General features: G+C 46.2%; 1 protein-coding gene across 8 annotated transcripts in view; it reads left to right on the forward strand.

Annotated features, from left to right (window-relative positions):
• ODF2L (outer dense fiber of sperm tails 2 like) overlaps positions 1-23,063 on the forward strand; it is a 192,372-nt gene that overhangs the window by 164,525 nt on the left and 4,784 nt on the right. For all 8 annotated transcript variants that reach the window (XM_029617769.1, XM_029617772.1, XM_029617771.1 and 5 more), the window contains one exon: positions 6,807-6,932. In XM_029617769.1, the coding sequence (XP_029473629.1) occupies positions 6,807-6,932 (126 nt within the window). The remainder of the gene's footprint in view (positions 1-6,806; positions 6,933-23,063) is intronic.

Here is a 23,063-nt window from a genome sequence, read left to right on the forward strand (position 1 = left end):
TCCTCATTTTTCAACCCCCCCCCAGGAAAAGATCACAGGTTTCTCGATTCCTTGGGTAGGAAAGTGTATCAAGGGGCTATCCTGAATGCCAGAATTTCCTCTTACCAACTTTACATGACACAGTATCAGAGGAATCTGTGGAAGCAGATGGAGGAATTCACCACATCTTTACCATCACAATTTCAGGAAGCACCACAGGCTATAATTCATAAAGGCCTAGAGGCTGGGAAACATGAAGTCAGGGCGGCCTATGATAATTTCAAGACGGCTTCCAGAACAGCAGCTGCTAGGATTAGTACTCGACGATGGGCATGGCTTAAGGCCTCTGACCTTAGGCCTGAGGTCCAAGATAAACTGGTTGACTTGCCATGTGTTGGGGATAACCGTTTTGGTTCAAAGGTCCAGGATGCTGTGGCACAACTAAAAGAACATACAGAGACCTTACGTCAATTGTCACAGGTCCCACAAGAACCCTCTACACAGCCTCCTCCTCGTCCTCCTAGGCGAGAACCCAGACGCCCATACTACCGGCAAAGACGGTACTACCCACAAGCATCCAGGGGCAGGTCCACTAGGCCGCAACAACGTTCCCAGGCCAAACAACCAAGAACTACTTGCCTGCAACCTCCTCCACACAGGGCCAGCTGTGGGTTTTTGAAACACAAACCAGAGAACAAATCCATCTCCTAAATCCTCGACCAGACCTACCAGTAGGAGGCAGAATATCCTATTTTCACAATCATTGGCTAAGAATTACCTCAGACCAATGGGTACTCTCCATGGTCTCTCGAGGTTACAAACTCAATTTCCTCTCAATTCCACCAGAATCTCCACCGAGATTTTTCTACAGCAAGAATCTCAGCTAATTCATCTACAAGCAGCATTATCCATCCTTCTGAGAGCCAGGGCTATACAACTAGTGCCCCGGACTCAGCAGGGCAGAGGATTCTACTCCCGTTATTTCCTCATTCCAAAGAAAACCGGAGGCCTACGTCCCATCTTAGATCTCAGAAATCTCAACAAATTTCTGAAGAAAGAAAAGTTCAGGATGGTATCTCTAGGCACCATGCTTCCACTTCTTCAAACAGGAGATTGGCTTTGTTCTCTGGATCTTCAAGACGCTTACGCTCACATTCCAATATTCCCTCCTCATTGCAAGTACCTGCGCTTCATGGTGGGCCATCAACATTTCCAGTACAGAGTTCTGCCATTCGGACTAGCCTCTGCTCCCAGAGTATTCACAAAATGTCTGGCAGTAATAGCAGGACATTTGCACAAACAAAGTGTCCATGTCTTTCCATATCTAGACGACTGGCTCATCAGAGGTCACTCTCAACAAGGAGCTCTCACTTCTCTCAGTCGAACGATTTCTCTACTTCACTCCATGGGTTTTCTCATCAACTATCAAAAATCCCACCTTACTCCATCTCACCTACTTCAATTCATAGGTGCAGACTTGAACACTATCCTATCAAGAGCCTTTCTACCCGAAGATCGGGCAAAGACTCTCTCCCTCCTGGCAAAATCCATTTACTCACAGAAACAAGCGACAGCTCATCAGTTTCTAACTTTACTAGGCCACATGGCCTCCACAGTTCATGTCACTCCTATGGCACGGCTCGCCATGAGAGTTACCCAATGGACTTTAAGATCACAATGGATCCAAGCCATTCAAACACTACATTATCCAATTCAAGTGACCCACCAACTAAGATTATCTCTACTTTGGTGGACAAACATGGATAACTTGCGCAAAGGCCTACCTTTTCAGCAACCAGTCCCACAGATAACTTTAACTACAGATGCATCCACCTTGGGTTGGGGAGCTCACATAGACAATCTCCAAACCCAGGGGACTTGGACAAACCTCGAAGCAACATTTCAAATAAATTTCCTGGAACTTCGAGCTATACGTTATGTGCTGCATGCGTTCAAGGACTGCCTTTCATACAAGACTGTTCTCATCCAAACGGACAAAACAGTAGCCATGTGGTACATCAGCAAACAAGGAGGTACGGGCTCATATCTCCTTTGTTAAGAAGCTGCACAGATTTGGGCCTGGGCCCTAACACACTCAATGTTTCTCCGGGCCACTTATCTGGCAGGCATTCACAACGTAGTGGCAGATTGACTCAGTTGTCAATTCCAACCACATGAATGGTCCCTGGACCCTCAGTAGCGACCAGGATCTTTCAACGTTGGGGTCAACCGACAATAGATCTCTTTGCATCACACATGAATCACAAAGTGGACAAGTTCTGTTCTTTACACAAACAGAAAAACCAGCTAGCCAAGGACGCCTTTGCTCGCCCTTGGAACTCAGGTCTACTATAAGTGTAACCTCCAATACCGCTCATAACCAAAACTCTAGTGAAGCTACAACAGGACAAGGGGTCCATGATGCTCATAGCCCCGTATTGGCCTTGACAAGTATGCTTTCCCACACTTCTAGACCTCTCGATCAGAGAGCCAATTCGCCTGGGTGTAGCTCCTACTCTCATAACTCAGGATCAGGGTCGGTTGCAGCATCCCAACCTTCAATCCCTATCCCTGACAGCATGGATGTTGAAAGCTTGATTTTACAGCCACTCAATCTTTCATCCAATGTATCTCAAGTGCTTCTAGCTCCACGCAAACCTTCCACACGATAGAACTATTCTTCAAAATGGAAAAGGTTTACTTTGTGGTGTAGGCAAAAGAGTATTGATCCTTTCTCCTGCCCCACAACTTCTCTATTAGACTATTTATGTCATCTTTCAGACTTTGGTCTTCAGACTTCATCTGTTAGGGTACATTTAAGTGCAATCTCGGCTTACCACAACAAGCTGGGAAATGCACCTATATCCACGCAACCTCTCGTCACTAGGTTCATGAGAGGTTTAACTCACCTTAAACCACCAATTCGGCCACCAGTCACAGAATGGTACCTGAATTTGGTCTTAACAAGACTCATGCGCTCTCCTTTTGAACCCATGAATTCCTGTGATCTTAAATTTCTCACATGGAAGACTAACTTCTTCATAGCCATTACATTGGCTAGAAGGGTTAGTGAGTTACAAGCACTTGTCACGTACTCACCCTATACAAAATTCCTACATGACAGAGTGGTTCTCCGTACACATCCAAAATTCCTCCCCAAGGTAGTTACGGAATTCCACTTGAACCAATCCATAGTTTTGCCCACATTCTTTCCCAGGCCTCATTCTCACCAAGGAGAAAGAGCCTTACACACCTTGGACTGTAAACGTGCGTTAGCCTTTTATTTAGACCGCACTGCAGTCCACAGGAAATCCACTAAACTGTTTGTTTCTTATGATCCAAACAAACCGGGTAAAGCAGTGAGTAAACATACTCTATCTAACTGGTTAGCAGATTGCATACAGTTTTGCTATGAAAAAGCAGGCCTTCCTCTCCAAGGGCGAGTAAAGGCACATTCAGTAAGAGCAATGTCAACCTCTGTAGCACACTATCGTTCAGTGCCAATCCTTGACATCTGTAAAGCAGCAACATGGAGTTCTCGTCACACTTTTGTAGCTCACTACTGTTTGGACAAAGAAGGATGACAAGATTCAGCCTATGGACAATCTGTCTTAAAGAACTTGTTTCCATTTTAATCCCAACTCCTTCTACAACCAACCTGCTGTGATCTTCGGCTGCCTCATTTCAACAACAATACTTCAGTGTTGCTTCACTACAAAATAACTCAGCCTCTAGCTTGCTAATCACCCATCTGTGAGGACTAGCATCCTGCTTGTCCTGGGATAAAGTAAAATTGCTTACCTTGTAATAGGTGTTATCCCAGGACAGCAGGATGTAGTCCTCACGAAACTCACCCGCCACCCCGCGGAGTTGGGTTTCATACCTTTATTAATTTATTTTTGCTAAAGCTTATTGCTACATACGAGACTGAAGAGAGACCCCTGTGGCAGAGAATATCATGGCATGCTGGGCATGCTCAGTGGCCTTACAGGGCCAGTCAAACGTTTCTAGAAACTTTGACAGAAAGTTTTCCCGCAATAGGGCTCAATCAGTGACATCACCCATCTGTGAGGACTACATCCTGCTGTCCTGGGATAACACCTATTACAAGGTAAGCAATTTTGTTTTCTCTGAGGTCCTGAGAGCAGAGTTCAAGTTGCTGGTCTGAATATAAGCTCTAGGAGGATGTCTTTTCTGTGGAACACCTGATCAGGACTGAAGGAAGACTGGTTTGGAAACACTGTGTTAATACCCCACCAGGGGATAGGGGCTAAGGCTGGCCGGTGTCATTTTAGAAAATAGTGGCAGCTTGCCCAGAGCCTAGGGGCGCTCTGGGCCCCACTAGACTACCAGAGAGCAACTGCGCTACCAGGGACCCCACCCTAGACCACCAAGTATGACCAAATGAGGTGATCTGGGTTGGGTAGGGGGTCCAGGGAGGGGAGAGCTAGCTTTTATTGGGGGAGAGTGGCTGGTATCTATGCTGGGAGGGATGGGAAGGGGGGATTGAATTTTGTGGAAAGGGGAGGAGTTGGGGAAAGGGGCTAGGGTGTTGCCATGCAAAAGTCACTTCTACTTTTTCAGGTTTTTCCCTTTCTGGGCCACCTTTACAGGTGGGGGGATTGGGCAGGGATCCAGCCAGATCCCAGGAGGAGGTCTTAGACACAGTGCGGGGAGGGTGCTTTAGGGCCAGTGTGGCCCTTTAAGAAGATGCACACAGATGCAATATTGGCGCACGGAAAATGGGCGTTCATTATTGAATGCCCGCTCTCCTAATGCGCACCAATCGACCTCTCCTGGGCGCCCGATGCAAAATGCAAATGGGCTCCTGCAGTAAAAAAGGAGGTGCTAGAATAGTTTGGACGTTACCATTGCCAAACAGACACTATCCAATTGGCTAGCAGATTGCATCTCCTTCTGTTATGCCCAGGCGGAACTGAATATTGAGAGTCATATCAAGGCTCATTCTTTCAGAGCCATGGCAACATCAGTAGTCCACTTGTGAGCAGTTCCTGTGCAGCAGATCTGCAAGGCTGCAACGTGGAGTTCTCTCCACACATTCTCATCCCATTACTGTCTGGTTAGGGATGACCTACATGACAGTAGGTTTGGCCAGTCTGTACTCCAGAACCTGTTTGAGGTGTAGAACCCAACTCTTCCAACCTAGGGCCTGTTTGGGTTCAGGCTGTGTCCCCTCTGTTACAAACAGCACCAGTGTTGTTGTGCCTATTGGCACCTGGTTGGGTTTATGTTGGTCCCCTTTTGTGTTGGAAGAAGTCTTTAGCTAGGGATTCATCCATGTGAGGACTAGCATCCTGCTTGTCCTCGGAGAAAGCAAAGTTTCTTACCTGTAGCAGGTGTTCTGCTAGGACAGCAGGATGTTAGTCCTCAAGAAACACATCCACCACCCCATGGACTTGGGTTTCTTCTGTTTTTTTATTTTACCTTAATTCTGTATTTCGAGTCTGAAGAGTTATTTCGCATGGATGTGTGGTATAGGGCATCCTGGGCATGCTCAGTGTGCCTAGTCAAAGTTCTAGAAACTTTGACATTAATTTTCCATATCGGGTGCCATCTGATGATGTCACCAATGTGTGAGGACTAACATCTTGCTGTGCTTGGAGAACACCCGTTACAGATAAGCAACTCTGCTTTCTCTGTATATTTATTAAAAATAGTGCTAGACGGATTACAGCAAATAAAATCATCAAATAAAAATAAACTAAAAACTACAGGCCAAACAGCGAACATATATATATGTATATGAAATATCAATAACTACAACTCTCTCTGGTACTATTCAGGAATTGACATAAAAGATTCTTGAAAAAGTGCTGCTTTTAATTGCTTCTGAAAGATATTAAAATCTGTAATATTACCGATATCTTCAGGCACACTATTCCACAGGGTAAGTCCAACAATAGTAAGAGCATGCTTTGGGGTAGATTTTTTAAAAAAGCGCGTTCACGTACTTTTGTTGGCGTATCAGGCGCCAACAAAAGTACGCTGGATTTTATAAGATACGCGCGTATCTTATAAAATCCTGGATCGGTGCGCGCAAGGCTGCCGATTTTGGGCAGCCGGCGCGCACCGAGCCGTACAGCCCGCCTCCGTTCCCTCCCTTCCCCTACCTAACCTACTCCCCCGGCCCTATCTAAACCCCCCCCACACCTTTATCCATGGATTTACGCCTCCCGGAGGGAGACGTAAATCCACGCGCGCCAGCGGGCTGCTGGCGCGCCGAGACCCGACCCGGGGGCGGTTCCAGAGGGTGCGGCCACACCCCCGGAATGCCCCGGGCCAAAACCACGCCCCCGGGCCTGCCCCCAAAACGCCACATCCCGCCCCCAAAACGCCGCGTCGTTCGGCCCCGCCCCCAACACGCCCCAACACGCCCCCTTCAAAAAACCCCGGGACCTACGCTCGTCCCGGGGCTCTGCGCGCGCCGGCGGCCTATGCAAAATAGGCGCGCCGGCTAACGATGGTATGTTGTTAAATATGGCATCTATATTCTTGGAAAGATTTGTTGAGCTGATTGGTCTTTTTTTTTTGCCATCATCTACCTTGTTACTATATAAGCTGTGTTTAAGCAAGTAGCTTGGAGGAGCAGCACTTGGGTTGTACAACCAATCTTGTGTTTTAATTGGAAATATAAAAAACAATTTTATCAAATTTATTACAGAGCAGACATAGTAGAGGTCTTGTTTTCTTTAAATGTGATTTTTATCAACATACAGATGTTTTAAATGAGTAAGAACTCGTGATTATCATTTCCCTGGACAGTCTTTTGTAGCTTTTTATTATTACTTTTATATTTACAATTTTAGGTTTCTGAAGAGAAGAAGAAAATATCAACAAATGAACAGGATTTTCAGAAAAAAATCATGGATCTTGAGATTGAACTAAGTATGAGAAAAGAAGAGCAGAAACAGCTTGCATGCATGTTAAGCAGTGTGAGTTAACTTTATTCTTACTATTAGAGGTTCATTTGCCTTTCATGTGGTTATAATTGAACACTTGTGAAAGAATCCACACATTGATCAATTTATAACACCCCTAGTAATATCGCAAACAAAGGGTTTTGAGACGCCAGGCTTATCCATTATTGCGCAACAGTTAAAATGTGCATGAAGATTTATAAGGCATGAATTGAAACATTCCATCTTCCCCCTAATGCACTTCAATGAAACACAGCCAGTGTCGGGGTTCCTTGAGTGCCAGATAGAAGGGACCAAATGATTTTAAGGTAAGTCAAAATGTTATTTGCAAAACAAAAGCGCTTGAAAAATGTATCCTTAAAAAATATGTCTTCAGCCACATGAGCTATGACAATGAAAGCGAGATTTTGCCGGCTGTGTCACATTTACAGTATTGTTTGCGATATTACTACCGTAAGAGTGTTATAAATCGATCAATGTGTGGGGTTTTTTCACAAGTGTTGTTATTATGTTGCCCCTTTGACTCTTGGCTCACAATATTGATTTTGGTTATAATTGAATACATTTTTATGTAATTATTAAACAATGTAATCCAGATACAAATTACAGCAAAGGCAATACGCGAGACAGTTCAGGAGACATAAGCTGAATCATTGTATTTTAATGATGTGAAAGATGATGTTGATGTATCATGCTAATTGTAGAGAAATTGTGCCACACAATCCGAGGGAATGGTAGCCATTTGGAGAAACAAAGTCTAAGAAGGCATTCAAAGAAAAAGAGAAGATCCAGATTATTGAATAGTGAGAAAAATACATATTTTATCTTTAGAGTTTTCATCTTTTTTGAGCCTTAACAAAATAATAAAGAGGCCCAGCAGTGAAGCCCAAAATAGTTATAAACATATTCTAATTAATGGAAATGGAGAGGAGAGAGGTATATCATGCTAGCAGTATGATTTTACTCTTTCAAAGCCTCACATTACCTCAAATGGGACAAATGCCTTAAAATAAATGATAATTTAGATTAAAATAAGGCTTAATATAATCAGCCCGGGACAGTAGTTCAGGCATGAATAGAATGTAAAACTGTTCAAATACTCTTCCTTGTTTTACAGTTCAATTATAGTAAAATAATCACTTGTATAAGGTTTTTCACAATTGTGTAAGATTTGTTTAGTAGAAGTGAGATGAAGGTTACAAAGGCCCCAAGACATTTTCAGAATAAATATCCCTCCTCTCTTTTTTCATGTGCCCCTGTTGGTATAGATTTGGTAAATGACAATGTAAATGGCATTTGTGTTACAAGACAAAAAATAAAAATTTAGGAGTCAATATTCAAACTGTATGCAGTGGTGCAAAATCCGTGGATAGTTTTGCTTTCATTATTGCCCCAGGGAAAAGTGTCTGGTTAATAAAATGGAAAATGTCATAATGCCTCTGTATTGCTCCATGGTGAGACTGCACCTTGAATACTGTGTACAATTCTGGTTGCCGCATCTCAAAAAAGATATAGTTGTGATGGAGAAGATACAGAGAAGGGCAACCAAAATGATAAAGGGGATGGAACAGCTCCGCTATGAGGAAAGGCTGAAGAGGTTAGGGCTATTCAGCTTGGAGAAGAGACAGCTGAGGGGGGGATCTGATAGAGGTCTTTAAGATCATGAGAGGTCTTGAACAAGTAGATGTGAATCGGTTATTTACACTTTCGGATAATAGAAGGACTAGGGGGCACTCCATGAAGTTAGCAAGTAGCACATTTAAGACTAATCTGAGAAAAGTTTTTTTCACACAATGCACAATTAAGTTCTGGAATTTGTTGCCAGAGGATGTGGTTAGTTCAGTTAGTGTAGCTGGGTTCAAAAAAGGTTTAGATAATTCTCACAGGACAAGCAGAATGTAGTCCTCACATGTGGATGACATCACAGGGTGGAGCCCAAGCACGGAAAACTTCTGTCAAAGTTTCCAGAACTTTCAGGCCGAAACAGTAAGGGCGCGTAAGAAAAAATGCGGCAGTGCCAGGCGCACCCTCGTTTCCCACGCGCACAGACCGGATCACATACCGCTCGATACAGTATTTAAATGGCATGCAAATGCAAGCCGCGTCCAAAGCGCATCCATGAAGCACAATCCATTTTACTGTATAGGCATTATACAGCGCCTATACAGTATCCTGGGTGCGCTGGAACCTGCCATTTCAAATGTCATTTCAAATGACGTTTGAAATGACAGGTACCAGGAAGTGGATGGTTCTCCTACAGACCCGCTGCCTTGAGTGCCCGGCGCCAACAAGCCCCAGCAACTGGCGATCGGCGGCAGGGAGCGCAACAAAGCACCCTCCTTCGGACGGGTTGGTTTGGTTTGGTTTGGGACTGTGAAATTTTGTCTCTCTCTGCTGGGGCTTGGATTGGGTTGGTTTGGTCTGGGACTGTGAAATTTTGTGTGAAATTTCGTAATTTACCACCTACCCTGACCCTGGCGTTACTGACACCAGGGTCAGGAAAGGCGGTAAATTAGCAGGTAAAAGACGCGGCAAGATAGAAGGTTAAAAAGGAGATAATCGGGGGATCCAAGATGCCGCTGGCATAAGCACACGCAGAAACTCTCCGCTCCGAGGTAGAAATTTCCTTCAAGCCCTTCTGTCTTTTTCATATCTTTAAAATATATTTCCTCTTTATATGATGTCACACACTAAAAAAAAGGCCCGAGTTCGAGAGCTTACCTCAACGCCGACATCTAAAGAACGACAGCCGCGGATCGAGGAGGTATTTGCGAGGCCTGTTACTGAGAGACCGGAGGGAGGGGCCGCTGGCGAGTGCGACGAGAAGCAGACGCCGACCGCGATGGCCGAAGAGATATCCCCCAGCCCCGGAGCACCTAGGACCCCTAGTCCGCCGACAGGACCTCCCAAGAGAACGGAGGAGAATTTTGGAAGCCCAGCTGTTCCAGCCTCCCTAGAGGTCCCGCCGACCCTGAGAGTCGGTAGTGATACACTGACCCACTCGGAGAGCCCAGAGCAGGGCTCCAAGGGCCGAGGAGCCGGGGATCAGAAGGGAAGGAAAACAGAAGCGGCTAGAGGAAATCTCCTGGAGGTAGGAGTGTTAATGCCAGATATTACCGAGATGACAATGATTGCGCCAGAAAAAATAACTTTGCAGAAGGTGTGGAAGTTACTTTTGGGTATGGATAGATCCATAAAGTCCATTTCTATAATGTTAAAAGATCAGGCTAATAGAGTACAATGTATTGAGGATAAGACAAGTTACATGGAAACTTCTATATCAGGAATGGAACAAGAAATAAAGAAGATTAAGGAAATTCAAGGTAATCAAATTAAGTCAGAAACGATGCAGCTAAACAAAATGGAAGTGATTGAAAATACAGGGGCGGATTTTAAAAGGCGTGCGAATAGCCTACTTTTGTTTGCGCTCCAGGCGCAAACAAAAGTACGCTGGATTTTAGTAGATACGCGCGGAGCTGCGCGTATCTGCTAAAAACCTGGATCGGCGCGCGCAAGGCTATGGATTTTGTATAGCCGGCGCGCGCCGAGCCGCGCAGCCTACCCCCGTTCCCTCCGAGGCCGCTCCGAAATCGGAGCGGCCTCGGAGGGAACTTTCCTTTGCCCTCCCCTCACCTTCCCCTCCCTTCCCCTACCTAACCCACCCGCCCGGCCCTGTCTAAACCCCCCCCTTACCTTTGTCGGGGGATTTATGCAGGAGGCCCGCTGGCGCAGGAGGCGCCAGCGGGCCTCCTGTGCGCCAGGCCGCGACCTGGGGGCGGGTACGGAGGGCGCGGCCACGCCCCCGGACCGCCCCGGGCCGTAGCCACGCCCCCGTACCCGCCCCCGAAATGTCGCGACGACCGGGCCCGCCCCCCGACACGCCCCCCTCGGAGAACCCCGGGGCTCTGCGCGTGCCGGGAGGCCTATGTAAAATAGGCTTCCCGGCGAGCAGGGCTCTGAAAATCCGCCCCACAATGAGGAGATCCAACCTGAGGTTTTTGAATTTCCCCAAATCTCGTATTATTCCACCTAAAGAAATGCTTAAAAATTATTTCTTGAAGATCTTAAAGTTACAAGAAAAGGATATTCCAACTATATCAAAAGCTTTTTATATACCTTTATCCAAGGATCAAAAAGAGAAGGAAATACAAGCAAATGAGGAAATTTCGTCATTAAACCTAACAGAATTACTGGAAAAATCTACTGAGACTCCTATAACATCCAGAGCAACTTTACTTGTGATGTTTACTTATATCTCAGAAAGAGATTCTATATTGAGACTTTTTTTTCGAAACTTAGATCAACAATTTCATGGACAGCAAGTGCGAGTCTTTCCTGACATCATAAAATCTACCCAAGAGAAAAGGAAAAAATTTCTTCTCATGAGGAATGAGGTGGTAACTAGAGGAGCAAAGTTTAGTTTACGGTTTCCGTGCAAATGTATACTTCTGTTTCAAAATGTTAAATATGTTTTTACAGATCCTGTGCATCTTCGGGATTATCTGGACACACACTCCTAAGTTTGTCTCCAGGGGAGTTTAGGTTATATGAAAGATAGTAATGGGTTATCTTATGCAATGCAATCTTTTGTTAAATTGATTATTACTTGTATATCTGCTTCTTAACATCTTGGATCTCCCCCTTTTTTACCTATGATAACTAGAGGAGAAAAGTGTTTGTTTTTCTTGAATGTATTAGTACCAGAAGTAAATGGTTTATTTTTCTTTCTTTTCTAATCTCTGTATTTTTCTGGAGACATTATAATAAATGTAATCATTGTTTAAAATTCAATAAAAATAAAATTATTAAAAAAAAAAAAGGAGATAATCGGGGCGCACGTTACTATATGGGAGGGAATAGCTAATCGGATCGTTTACATACATATACATGCCGCGGGCGGAAAGGGATACACGTCGAGTAAAAGAAGCGGTAAGGATCGGTAAAAACAGATAGTGAATCGCGGGTTAGACTTACGCGGCCAAATTGTGAGTACACAGTGGGTTAGAAACGGGGTAACTGCGGCCGCGCTTTACTGTATCGGCCTGTTTGATTCGACATGCCCAGCATGGCACCAACCCTGCAGCCAGCAGGGGTCCCCCTTCAGTCTTCTTTTTTCCGTGCAGCAGTAGCCTCGCGGTAAAGGAGCTCTGAAGAAATTCCTGACAGGAATTTTCCTCACGGAATTACTAAAAGTTAATTGCCCCACAGGGGTCCCCCCTCTAACTTTTCTCAATCCGCGGTACTCCGGTAAGTCTTTACCTGTTTTTCCGTCGATTACCATCGAGTTTGGCCTCGCGGCCTACTGGCCGTCGACCGTACCTCGGCTCAATTTTTTCCATGGCCATTGCGTTGGGGTTTTGTCGGTGCCCGGACTGTACCCACACCATGTCCATCACAGACCCCCATAAAGTCTATGTAATGTGCCTAGGACGCGAGCACGATGTCTTGACCTGCACCAAATGTGCCTTAATGACACCGAAGGGTCGCAAGGCCAGAATGGAGAAGATGGAATTTCTCTTCCGTGCTCAAACCCCGACTCCGTCCATAGCTTCGACGTCGTCGGAACCAGCACCGTCTACTTCGCGTCAGCATCGACCACCTACTGGTGACCGACCGCCATCGACGACTTCTCGGCCATCGATGCCCTCCACTCCCCCTCAAGATCAAGGAGATCACAGGGAGAAACATCGCCATCAACACCGTAAGACTCGGACCATCGATGGAGCAAAATCATCAACCTCGCCTTCATCCGAGCCACTGTCGAAGAGACCCCATCCAGGAAAGGCACCGACCATTTCTGTGACTCAGTCTCTGAGGCAACCCTCACCCGATCGGGGATCGGGAGCCGCGACTCCGCCTTTAATGGTGGTCCCTCCGGCTGTGCCTCTGCCTCCTTCTTCTGTGCCGGAGCCGGGGCTGATTGCTCCAGGTCTCCGAGAAGAACTGGACCAGATGGTTCAGGAGGCCATTGACAAGGTGATGCAACGTCTTCAGGTTCCTCCAGCACCGACACCAGCACCGTCTGTGGAACCGATCATCGACCAGCTTATGAGCGCTTTTTCTCCGATGGTTCCCGGGTCTCAGATGGCTCCGATGCCCTACCCACTGACTGCGTCATCGGGAGGAGAAACACCGTTCCGCATACCTCCATCGGGAGTTCTGCCTCAGCCATCGATGCCAATACGTCCCTCACCACCGACCCATCCATCAGTGCCGATATGTCCATCGGTGCCACTGAGTTATCCATCAATGTCCTCAATGCCTGCACTGGTGCCTTCGATGCCATCATCGGTACCTCCGATAATTCTTCCGATTCTCTCGAAGCCTAGACCGGGACCTTCAGGTCTACAACCCCCCTAGTTCCTAGAGAGCAGGTACTGATCCTTAGGACACCTGGGGTGATGACACTTCATCAGACACCGATGATTTACCTTCACCACCTTTACCTACTGAGAGTAGGAAGCGTTCTCCTCCAGAGGACCTCTCCTTTATAAACTTTGTGAAGGAAATGTCTGAATTGGTTCCCTTCCAATTGCAGACTGAACAGGATGATAGGCACCAGATGATGGAATTGTTCCAATTTCTGGATGCCCCCAAAGTAATCACATCTATATCCATCCATCAGGTCCTTCTCGATCTTCTCAAGAAGAACTGGGAACATCCTGGATCAGTTGCTCCAGTACACAGGAAAGCTGACACTACCTATTTGGTACAGTCAGCCCCAGGTTTTCAAAAATCTCAGCTTGATCACCACTCGGTCATTGTAGAGTCTGCACAAAAAAGGGCGAAGAGGTCAAAGCCTCACTCATCTGTTCATCCTGGAAAGGAACAGAAGTTCCTAGACAACATTGGTCGCAGAGTATTCCAAGGGGCCATGCTCATCTCCCAAATTGCCACCTATCAACTTTATATGACCCAATATAACAGGGTCATTTTTAAGCAGATATAGGACTTCTCAGACTCCCTGCCTCAACAATTTCAAGAACAATTACAAACCCTAGTCAACAAGGGTTTTGAGGCAGGCAAGCATTAGAATAGAACATCTTATGACATTTTTTTACACTTCTACCAGAGTGTCTGCAGCTGCCATCTCGGCAAGGCGATGGGCCTGGCTCAAGTCTTCTGACCTGTGCCCAGAAGTACAAGACCGGTTATCTGACCTGCCTTGTGTCAGAGATAATCTGTTTGGCGAGCAGATTCAACGGACAGTAGCAGAATTAGAAGACCATCATGAGACCCTAAGACAGCTCTCTTTGATGCCTTCCGACTTCTCCTCAAAACAGCCCTTCAGAAAGGACCCTAAGAAGTCATTCTTCCGTCCGAAGAAGTCTTACCCGCCACCATCCAGATCCCGTGCCACGAGACCTTATCAAAAACCACAGTCTCGTCAAGCCCGTAAACAAAAACCACAAGCAGCTCCTCAACCAGGACCTGCTTCAGGTTTTTGACTTCCACAAAGAGCAGCAGCCACATTCCTCTGTCGCACATACCAGTGGGAGGTCGATTGTGCCACTTTCACAACATGTGGCATCCAATCACATCCGACCAATGGGTATAGGCAATCATTGCTCAGGGTTACCATCTGAACTTTCTCGCCCTGCCACCGGACTCCCCACCTCTACAGATGTGGAGAACATCTGACCACTCCATTCTTCTGGATCAAGAGGTTTCTCTCCTTCTTCAGTCAAGAGCAATAGAACCCGTTCCATACTCTCAGCAAGGCCTAGGGTTCTATTCCTGGTACTTCCTAATCCTCAAAAAATCAGGAGGTGTCCGTCCTATTCTAGACCTATGGGCCCTCAACAAGTACCTTCAACGAGAAAAGTTCAAGATGGTCACCTTGTGATCGCTTCTACCTCTTCTACAAAGAGGAGACTGGCTCTGCTCTCTGGACCTCCAGGACGCATACACCCACATTGCGATAACGCCAGCTCATCGCAAGTACCTGAGGTTTCTAGTAGGCCCCAAGCACTATCAATATCGAGTGCTCCCATTCGGCCTAGCATCTGTGCCACGAGTCTTTACCAAATGCCTCATAGTTGTCGCAGCCTTCCTCAGAACCCAAGGTGTTCACGTCTACCCCTACCTGGACGATTGGTTAATCAGGGCTTCTACTCAGCAATCTGCTCTGTCGTCCCTCAATCTAAACTTACACTCTAATTTCACTAGGATTTCTTGTCAATTACGACAAATCCTACTTAGTCCCTTCTCAAACCTTATCATTCATTGGGGCAGATTTGGACACCTTACAGGCAAAGGCTTTCCTACCTCGACAACGAGCACTGACTCTTGCGTCCTTGCTCACCAGCTGCAGTCTCAGCACTCCGCGACTGCACGCCAATTTCTTATCCTCCTCGGACACATGGCGTCCTCAGTCCATGTCACACCAATGGCCCGCTTGGCCATGAGACTCATGCACTGGACTCTGAGGTCTCAATGGACTCAAGCTATTCAGCCTCTGTCAGCCATTGTCCGCATAACCGACTCACTCCTTCTGTCTCTCTCCTGGTAGAAAAATCAGACCAATCTCCTCCAGAGATTGCCCTTCCAGGCTCCAAATCCTCAAATCATTCTCACCTCGCTTCCAACCTCGGGTGGGGAGCCCATATAGCCAATCTGCAGACACAAGGCTTTTGGTCTCCAGAGAAAGCCAAACACCAAATAAATTTCCTGGAACTTCGAGCAATCAGACATGCTCTCAGGGCCTTTCAGGATTGCCTCTCAAATCAAGTCATCCTGACTCAGATGGACAACCAGGTGGCAATGTGGTACATCAACAAACAGGGAGGCTCAGGCTCTTCCTTCTGTGTCAGGAAGCTGCACAGATTTGGGAGGAAGCTCTCTCCCATTCGATGTACCTCAGAGCCACCTGGTTGCCGGGAGTGGACAATGTGTTGGCAGACCAGCTGAGTAGCGTCTTTCAACAGCACGAGTGGTCTCTCAACCCCTCGGTAGCAAACTCCATCTTTCAACCATGGGGATATCCTCGGATAGACCTCTTTGTGTCCCCGCAAAACCGCAAAGTGGAGAACTACTGTTCTCTCATTCACAGCAAACACTCTCAACCCAGAGACGCATTCTCCCTCTCTTGGGCAACTGGTCTGCTCTAGGCATTCCCTCCACTTCCTCTTCTCTCGAAGACTCTCGTGAAGTTACGTCAGGACAAGAGAACCATGATCCTGATTGCACCTCACTGGCCACGCCAAGTGTGGTTTCCAATACTTCAGGACCTCTCCATCCGCAGGCACATTCCATTGGGAAAGACCCGCTTCTGATCACTCAAAACGACGGGTGCCTACAACATCCCAATCTTCAAGCCTTGTCCCTGACGGCACGGATGTTGAAAGGTTAATCCTTCAACCACTTAACCTTTCTGATCCAGTTTCCCATGTCTTGATTGCTTCACAGAAGCCTTCCATGAGAAAAGCTTACTCTTACAAATGGAAAAGGTTCGTCATGGTGTTCTTCTCAGTCCCTTGACCCCTTTTCCTGTCCAAACCCAACATTTCTGGACTATCTCTGGCATCTATCAGAGTCAGGTCTTAAGACTTCCTCCATTAGAATGCATGTCAGTGCGGTAGCTGCCTTCCATAAAGGTATCGAGGATGTCTCTATATCAGTACACCTCCTTGTAACATATTTTTTGAAAGGTTTGTTCACATCAAGCCTCCGTTGCGTCCTCCAGCCCCTTCTTGGGACCTTAATCTAGTTCTGGGTCGGCTCATGAAACCACCATTCGAGCCTCTTCACTTTTGTGAACTTCGATATCTCACATGGAAAGTGATTTTCCTTTTGGCTATCACTTCAGCTTGCAGAGTTAGTGAATTGCAGTTACCTATCCACCTTACACTAAACTTCTGCAGGACCAGGCAGTACTCCGCACTCACCCAAAATTCTTGCCTAAGGTAGTTTCGGATTTTCATCTAAATCAATCCATCATACTACCTACCTTTTTCCCCAGGCCCCATGCCAACCCAGGAGAACAGGCTCTGCATACCCTTGACTGTAAATGGGCTCTAGCATTTTACCTAGACCGTACAGCGATCCACAGAGAAAACACTTAATCGTTTGCCTCTTTCCACCCAAACAAGTAAGGGAAGCCTGTGGGTAAGCAGACTCTCTCCTCCTTGATGGCAGATTGCATATCCTTTTGCTACCAGCAAGCGGGAATTCCATTTCAAGACTGTGTTAAAGCACACTCTGTGAGGGCCATGGCGACTTCAGTGGCACACCTACGATCGGTGCCACTTCCTGACATCTGCAGGGCTGCCACCTGGAGTTCCCTCCACACTTTTGCAGCCCACTATTGCTTGGACAAAGCCGGAAGACAAGATTCCATCTTCGGCCAGTCTGTCCTTCGTAACCTATTTACAACATGACGTATCAACACCCTTCCGCCTGCCCGGTGGGGTTCAGGATGCCCTCTACCAAATTCCACCCCAGTTGTTGTGCCTGTTGCATGCCTTTGGGTACATTTGGTGCATGTTCGGACATCCTTAGCTCGGTACTCACCCATATGTGAGGACTACCATCCTGCTTGTCCTATGAGAAAGCAAATGTTACTTACCTGTAACACGTGTTCTCACAGGACAGCAAGATGTTAGTCCTCACGAAACCCGCCCGCCGCCCCACGGTGTTGGGTTCGTAATGTTTTGTTGTTTTATTTTTCGGCACTGCCTGTAGCTTCCAAATAAGACTGAAGGGGGACCCCTGCTGGCTGCAGGATTGGTGCCATGCTGGCCATGCCCAGTAGGGGCCAGTCAAAGTTCTGGAAACTTTGACAGAAGTTTCCGTGATTGGGCTCCATCCTGTGATGTCACCCATATGTGAGGACTAACATCCTGCTGTCCTGTGAGAACACCTGTTACAGGTAAGCAACATTTGCTGTTCTTGAAGGAGAAGTCCATTAACTGCTATTAATCAAGTTTACTTAGGGAATAGCCACTGCCATTAATTGCATCAGTAGCATGGGATCTTCTTGGTGTTTGGGTAATTGCCAGGTTCTTGTGGCCTGGTTTGGCCTCTGTTGGAAACCAGGATGCTGGGCTTGATGGACCCTTGGTCTGACCCAGCATGGCAATTTCTTATGTTCTTATGTATGCAGAGATATGCACCTGCTTTTTCTATCAGTATTTTTTTAGTCCAAAACTATACATGTTCTTCTCACAACCTAATCTACCCATGAGAATGCCTTTAAACAATTTAGGTAAAATTACACACATTGCTAAACAGTGCGTGTAATTTTACCTGCACAGAGAATGGGCAATATTTAAAGAATCCTTTTCTGCAGTGTTTTACTGCAAAAATGGCTTTTAATATTGCCCTCTCCCCGATGCACTCCAGTATTTGCATGATTTTCTGTTAAAGAGCACAGATTTAGTAGAGAGTCACACAAGGTTAGATGTATTTAGAATTAGGAACTTAGGTACCCTTCGGGAACCTTGAGGTCTTGGAATATTGCCTTTTGCCTTTATCATAATATAGCCACTTTAATTTCATCCTGCATTCCAAAGAATAGCAGTTTTGGTTTGCCTCTAAATTATAGCCTTATTTATCACAAAGATCTCTTTTTATTATTACAGCAACATGGAAGCTTCAAGGAGCACTCCCAAATTATCCGAATACAACAGGAAGCCCAGTACTGAGAGGAGGTTGATTTTGGTGCCAGATATCATCTCTTCTCTTTTAATTTATTACATTGCCTTTTTAACATTTTCATGTCCTCTCCTGAATTTCCAGGGGCTAATCAATTAATTTAATGAAAGGACACTAAAATAGGGCACCAAAAATAAAACTTAACAAAGACTGTATCTCTGGAGCCCAAAGATAAAACCCCTGCTGCTTCTTATGCCAAGTCTATTCTATTTATTTGGGTCCTCTATGTTATGAACTCTGCCCGCGGGTTTCCCCGCGAGCAGGCCCCATTGACTCACCCTTGCTGTCTTGTCTTCGCGGCGCGATGCCGTTGATGTCGGCCCTCCCCGCGCTGCAGGAGCCGCGGACTTTCCTTCTCTATGCGGCCCGGAGGCCGCCCATGTGTCTCCTCTTCACCGCGGCCAGAGCCGCGGACTTCCCAGCTTCCTTCAGGGCCCGGGACCGCCCCCAACACTGCTTCCATCTTCGCGGCATTTAGGCCGCAGCCCCGGGCTGGAGTAGCGGCTGGAGCCGCCCCCCCGTGGCCTCCCGGAGTGGCTGGAGCCGCTGCCAACGTCAGGGCCTGCCCCTCAGGTCCTGCCTGCGTCTGCACGTGGAGCCATCGGTGCAGGCCGCTGTCCGCGGTCCTGCACAGTTCTTCCTGCTTCCCTTAGGTGCCGGCGCGCGCCTCTCTTCAGAATTTAAAGGGCCAGGCACAGGAAGTGTGCTGGCCCCACCTCTGTGACTGTTTCCTGCTTCAGCCCTATAAAGGGCTGCTCCGTCAGTTTGTTCTTCGCCTTGCATCGAGGTGACTTCGCTCTGGAGGCTCTTGCCTGCCAGAGCTTTTGTAAGGTCTTCTAGTCTTCGTGGAGCTCCTCGTCTCGTCCGTTTGTATCATGTCAAGTCTTCGTGCCTGAGGTCCTCGTCCAGGTGTCCTGGTGTCTCGTGATGATCTTCTACGCCCTGGTGTTCCTGCCTTCCTGGATGTTCATTCCTACGTCTCGTCTTCAACTCTCCTGAGCCTTCTGGTCCTGTGGGCCGGACTCCCTCGGACGACGTCTTTCCTGGGTTGGAGTGGCCTGCAGGTGGACAGGTGTCCTGCGCTCTTGAGCCATCATGTCCTGGATTTTTCCTGCGCTGTCCCATCCTCCTCGTGGTCCGTGACCAGCCTGCAAGGGCTGTGTAGGGCGCGCAGTGGGACAGGGTGGTCCGTGACTCAGTCACGCGGGTGGCCTGAATAGGGCACCCTGAAAGACAGTGCCAATGTCCGCCTTCCCTGCTTCTCGTCTCATCTGGATTCCAAGTTCCTCGTTATGTCTGCATTTCAGCGTCATGTCTCTGATGTCGTTGCAGGAACCCTGGTCCGGGATGCCGTCGCATCGACCACTGGTCTGTGATGTCTTCGCATCAGCCTTGGTGTCAAGTCTTCATGGTCCTGGTGTCATGTTTTCAACCAAGTCTTCGTGCCATGTGATGCCGTTGCATCAACCCAAGACTTCATGTCATGGGATGCCGTTGCATCAATCTTCATAGCCTTGTCTTCATGTCAAGATCCGTCTGCCCTCAACCTCAGGCCAGGCCTGCTGCTCCATGATGCTCGCAGCAGGTCCGAAAGGGCTCGGAATGGTCGGAGGACCATTCACCTTCCAACATCCTCGGATGTTGGCCTTGGGAGCTTGCCGGCCTGGCAGAGGGTAAGACCGTCAGCCATGCGGAGCCACCGTCAACCGTTGGCCCAGCCCTGAAAGTCTGGGTCGGGCTGAGGCCCATGGGCACACTAAACCCCCCAGTTCTCAACAGAATGCAAGGCCTTTCGAGGCCTCACACACAACAGAATGCAAGGCCTTTCGAGGCCCTCTCTCAACACTCTATAAAAATACTTTAGTAATTTGTATGTGGAAACAATTTGTTTTGACACCATATTTAATTTTAATTAATTTTACTGTTTGCCAATATGAATTTTCAAATGGATACTGTCTTGAAGACCAGAAATGTACCTTCTTTGTGAAGTAAGAGAAAAAGCAGGAAGAGCATCAAGAACCTAAAATTAAATATAGTAATTTGGCAGACATGGGCGTTCTGTGGAAGATTAAAATCCAGATTTTAGTGGTATAGCATTCGTCCTGATGTAAACTTGATATCTTAACTTCATCAGGTATTCAACTCAGAATCTTCTTTTACACACACACACACACATACTCTCTCTCTCTCTCGAGGTGTGTGTGTGTGTGTGTGTGTGTGTGTGTGTGTGTGTGTGTGTGTTATTTATTTATTTATTTTATTTGCAATATTTATATACCGACATTTGTTTAGTAACTTCACATCGGTTTACAGACAACAGAAACTTGCAGCAGTGCTAAAGCGAACAGGAAGTTAGCAACAGTGCATTACAAATGAAGAGTTTAACCAAGTAATAATAATGATTAAATAATGATTCAACCAAGGAAATAAAGGGAGGGGGGAACAATGGTGCAAAAGGAAACATTAAGAGAATAGAGATACAAAGCAACATGCCAAACAGTGTGACTTAGTTAAATAAGCTTAAGATATAATAAGAGCATGGAAATACAAGGCGAGTTATTACCAAGTGGAACTTAGATTTTTCATTGTGGGATATATATATGGTAGGAATGTGCATTTAGGGGTCGATTTTAAGACCCCTGGGCACGTATCCATGTGCACTGGTTCCCAGCACGCGTACATGGATGTGCCAATTTCATAGCATGCACGCGTCACCGAACGCATGTTATAAAATACGATGTCTGCGTGCACATGCACGCCGGATTTTAACATTCGCATGCATGTGTGCTGGCAGCCTGCGACTCGCGCAGGGGGGATTTTCCAATTACGTGCAGCGACGCAATCGGCCTTTTTCCCAGTTCCTTCCCAGTCCGCTCCAATTAAGGAGCAGACTAGGAGGGAACTTCCCTACTCCCCCACTACCTAACCTTGCTCCCTTTTCCCTTCTCCACCCCGACCTCTAATCCCTAGGTACCCCCAAATTTTTTATTTCTATACTTACTGCTTTTCGGAAGCAGAAGTAAACTCCTCGCGCTGTTCCAGCCCACGTTCCCTGCCCAGACCACGCGTGCACCTTTTTAAAATCTATCCCAATATATATATTTATATTTTCTGGCTGCACATCCCTAATACATGGAGTGTAAGAGACGTATTCAAGTTATTACTAGTAGAAATTGTCTGGTTTAGGCCTTAGCAGTAAACATGAATTATTCATGCCTTAGGGGATGATTGCTATTGACTAAAAGAGAACACACATTTATGGTCTTACTGCCTTTGAAGACTTATTATTATCCTTACAGAAAGTTAAATAAAGATCAAGTCAAGTTGTATTTCCTTTGCTGCCACTGGCATAATGTTGCTGGAATTTAAACATAAAATTCAACAAAATAAGTAGATAATACTCCTATTTTTGTTTCTTTTGTTTACTTTTACTCTATAATCTCACAAAAAGATGTGATTAAACCTGAGTCTGATTACAACCTTAAAAAATTACTAAGAACATTACTAAAGACAATTCTCAGTTTAATGCTAATACTTATTGTCTTAAAAAGGAAATCCTTACATTTTCTGAATTACTTGTCATGCAAATACCGCATCATCTCTTTCCTATCTTTGATACATACGATCTACAAGTATAGTAGAACCATCAGTTCGCATTTGCTTTAAGGAATTACACAGCAGAGCACAAGCTGGATTAAAAATCAATAGCAAATGTTCTTGTAAATAATAGTTGAACTGTTAGGATTTTGTTTGTTGTGATATTAACATACAAGTCTCCGGTGGCTCACTAACAAACGGAAAACAGGTATAGGCTCTAAAGTGAATTGAAAAATGTTTATCTGACTTCTTAAATTAAGTGTTAGTTTTCAGATATTTTTCTTGAGGAGAGTCCATACTTTTTAATCCAGAGGCGGTAATTTTAATACTGGCATTTGGCACAAATATATGCACGTATGCCAGCTCGCATCCAGAAATGCGCCTATTCTATAACATATGTGCGTATATGTGCCGATGGTATAAAATAGGCTGATCACGCTTACATGTGCACACAATTTTATATGGACATACGCATGTGCACGCAAATGCCACCTCTACCATTTAAGTGGGAGAACTTTAATAGAAGCACGTGCTGGTGCAATTACCATATAAACCATTTCATTCCTAGTTCCCCTAAGTAAGGGATAGGACTTCCTAACCCCCCTACTTAAAATAGCCTTCCTTTTCCCCTCTTAACTCTGACCCTTAAAACCCTGCTGACATGTCTATATTTTTTTATTTTAAGACTTACATATCATGTGTAGCAGAAGTAAAGTTACGTGATTGGGAGCCTGGCACACGCTTGTGCATGTAAGTTTTTATGTGCTGGTTTCATTCATAAATCCAAGAACACCCACTCCCCGCCCCTTTTTTTGACTTTTACATTTGTGGGAGTACCAGGAGATACGTGCGTACTCAGGTGGCTTTTAAAATTCGTTCGGTGCGCGCTGACCC

Source organism: Rhinatrema bivittatum, chromosome 10 (assembly GCF_901001135.1).
Source record: "Rhinatrema bivittatum chromosome 10, aRhiBiv1.1, whole genome shotgun sequence".
NCBI lineage: Eukaryota > Metazoa > Chordata > Amphibia > Gymnophiona > Rhinatrematidae > Rhinatrema > Rhinatrema bivittatum.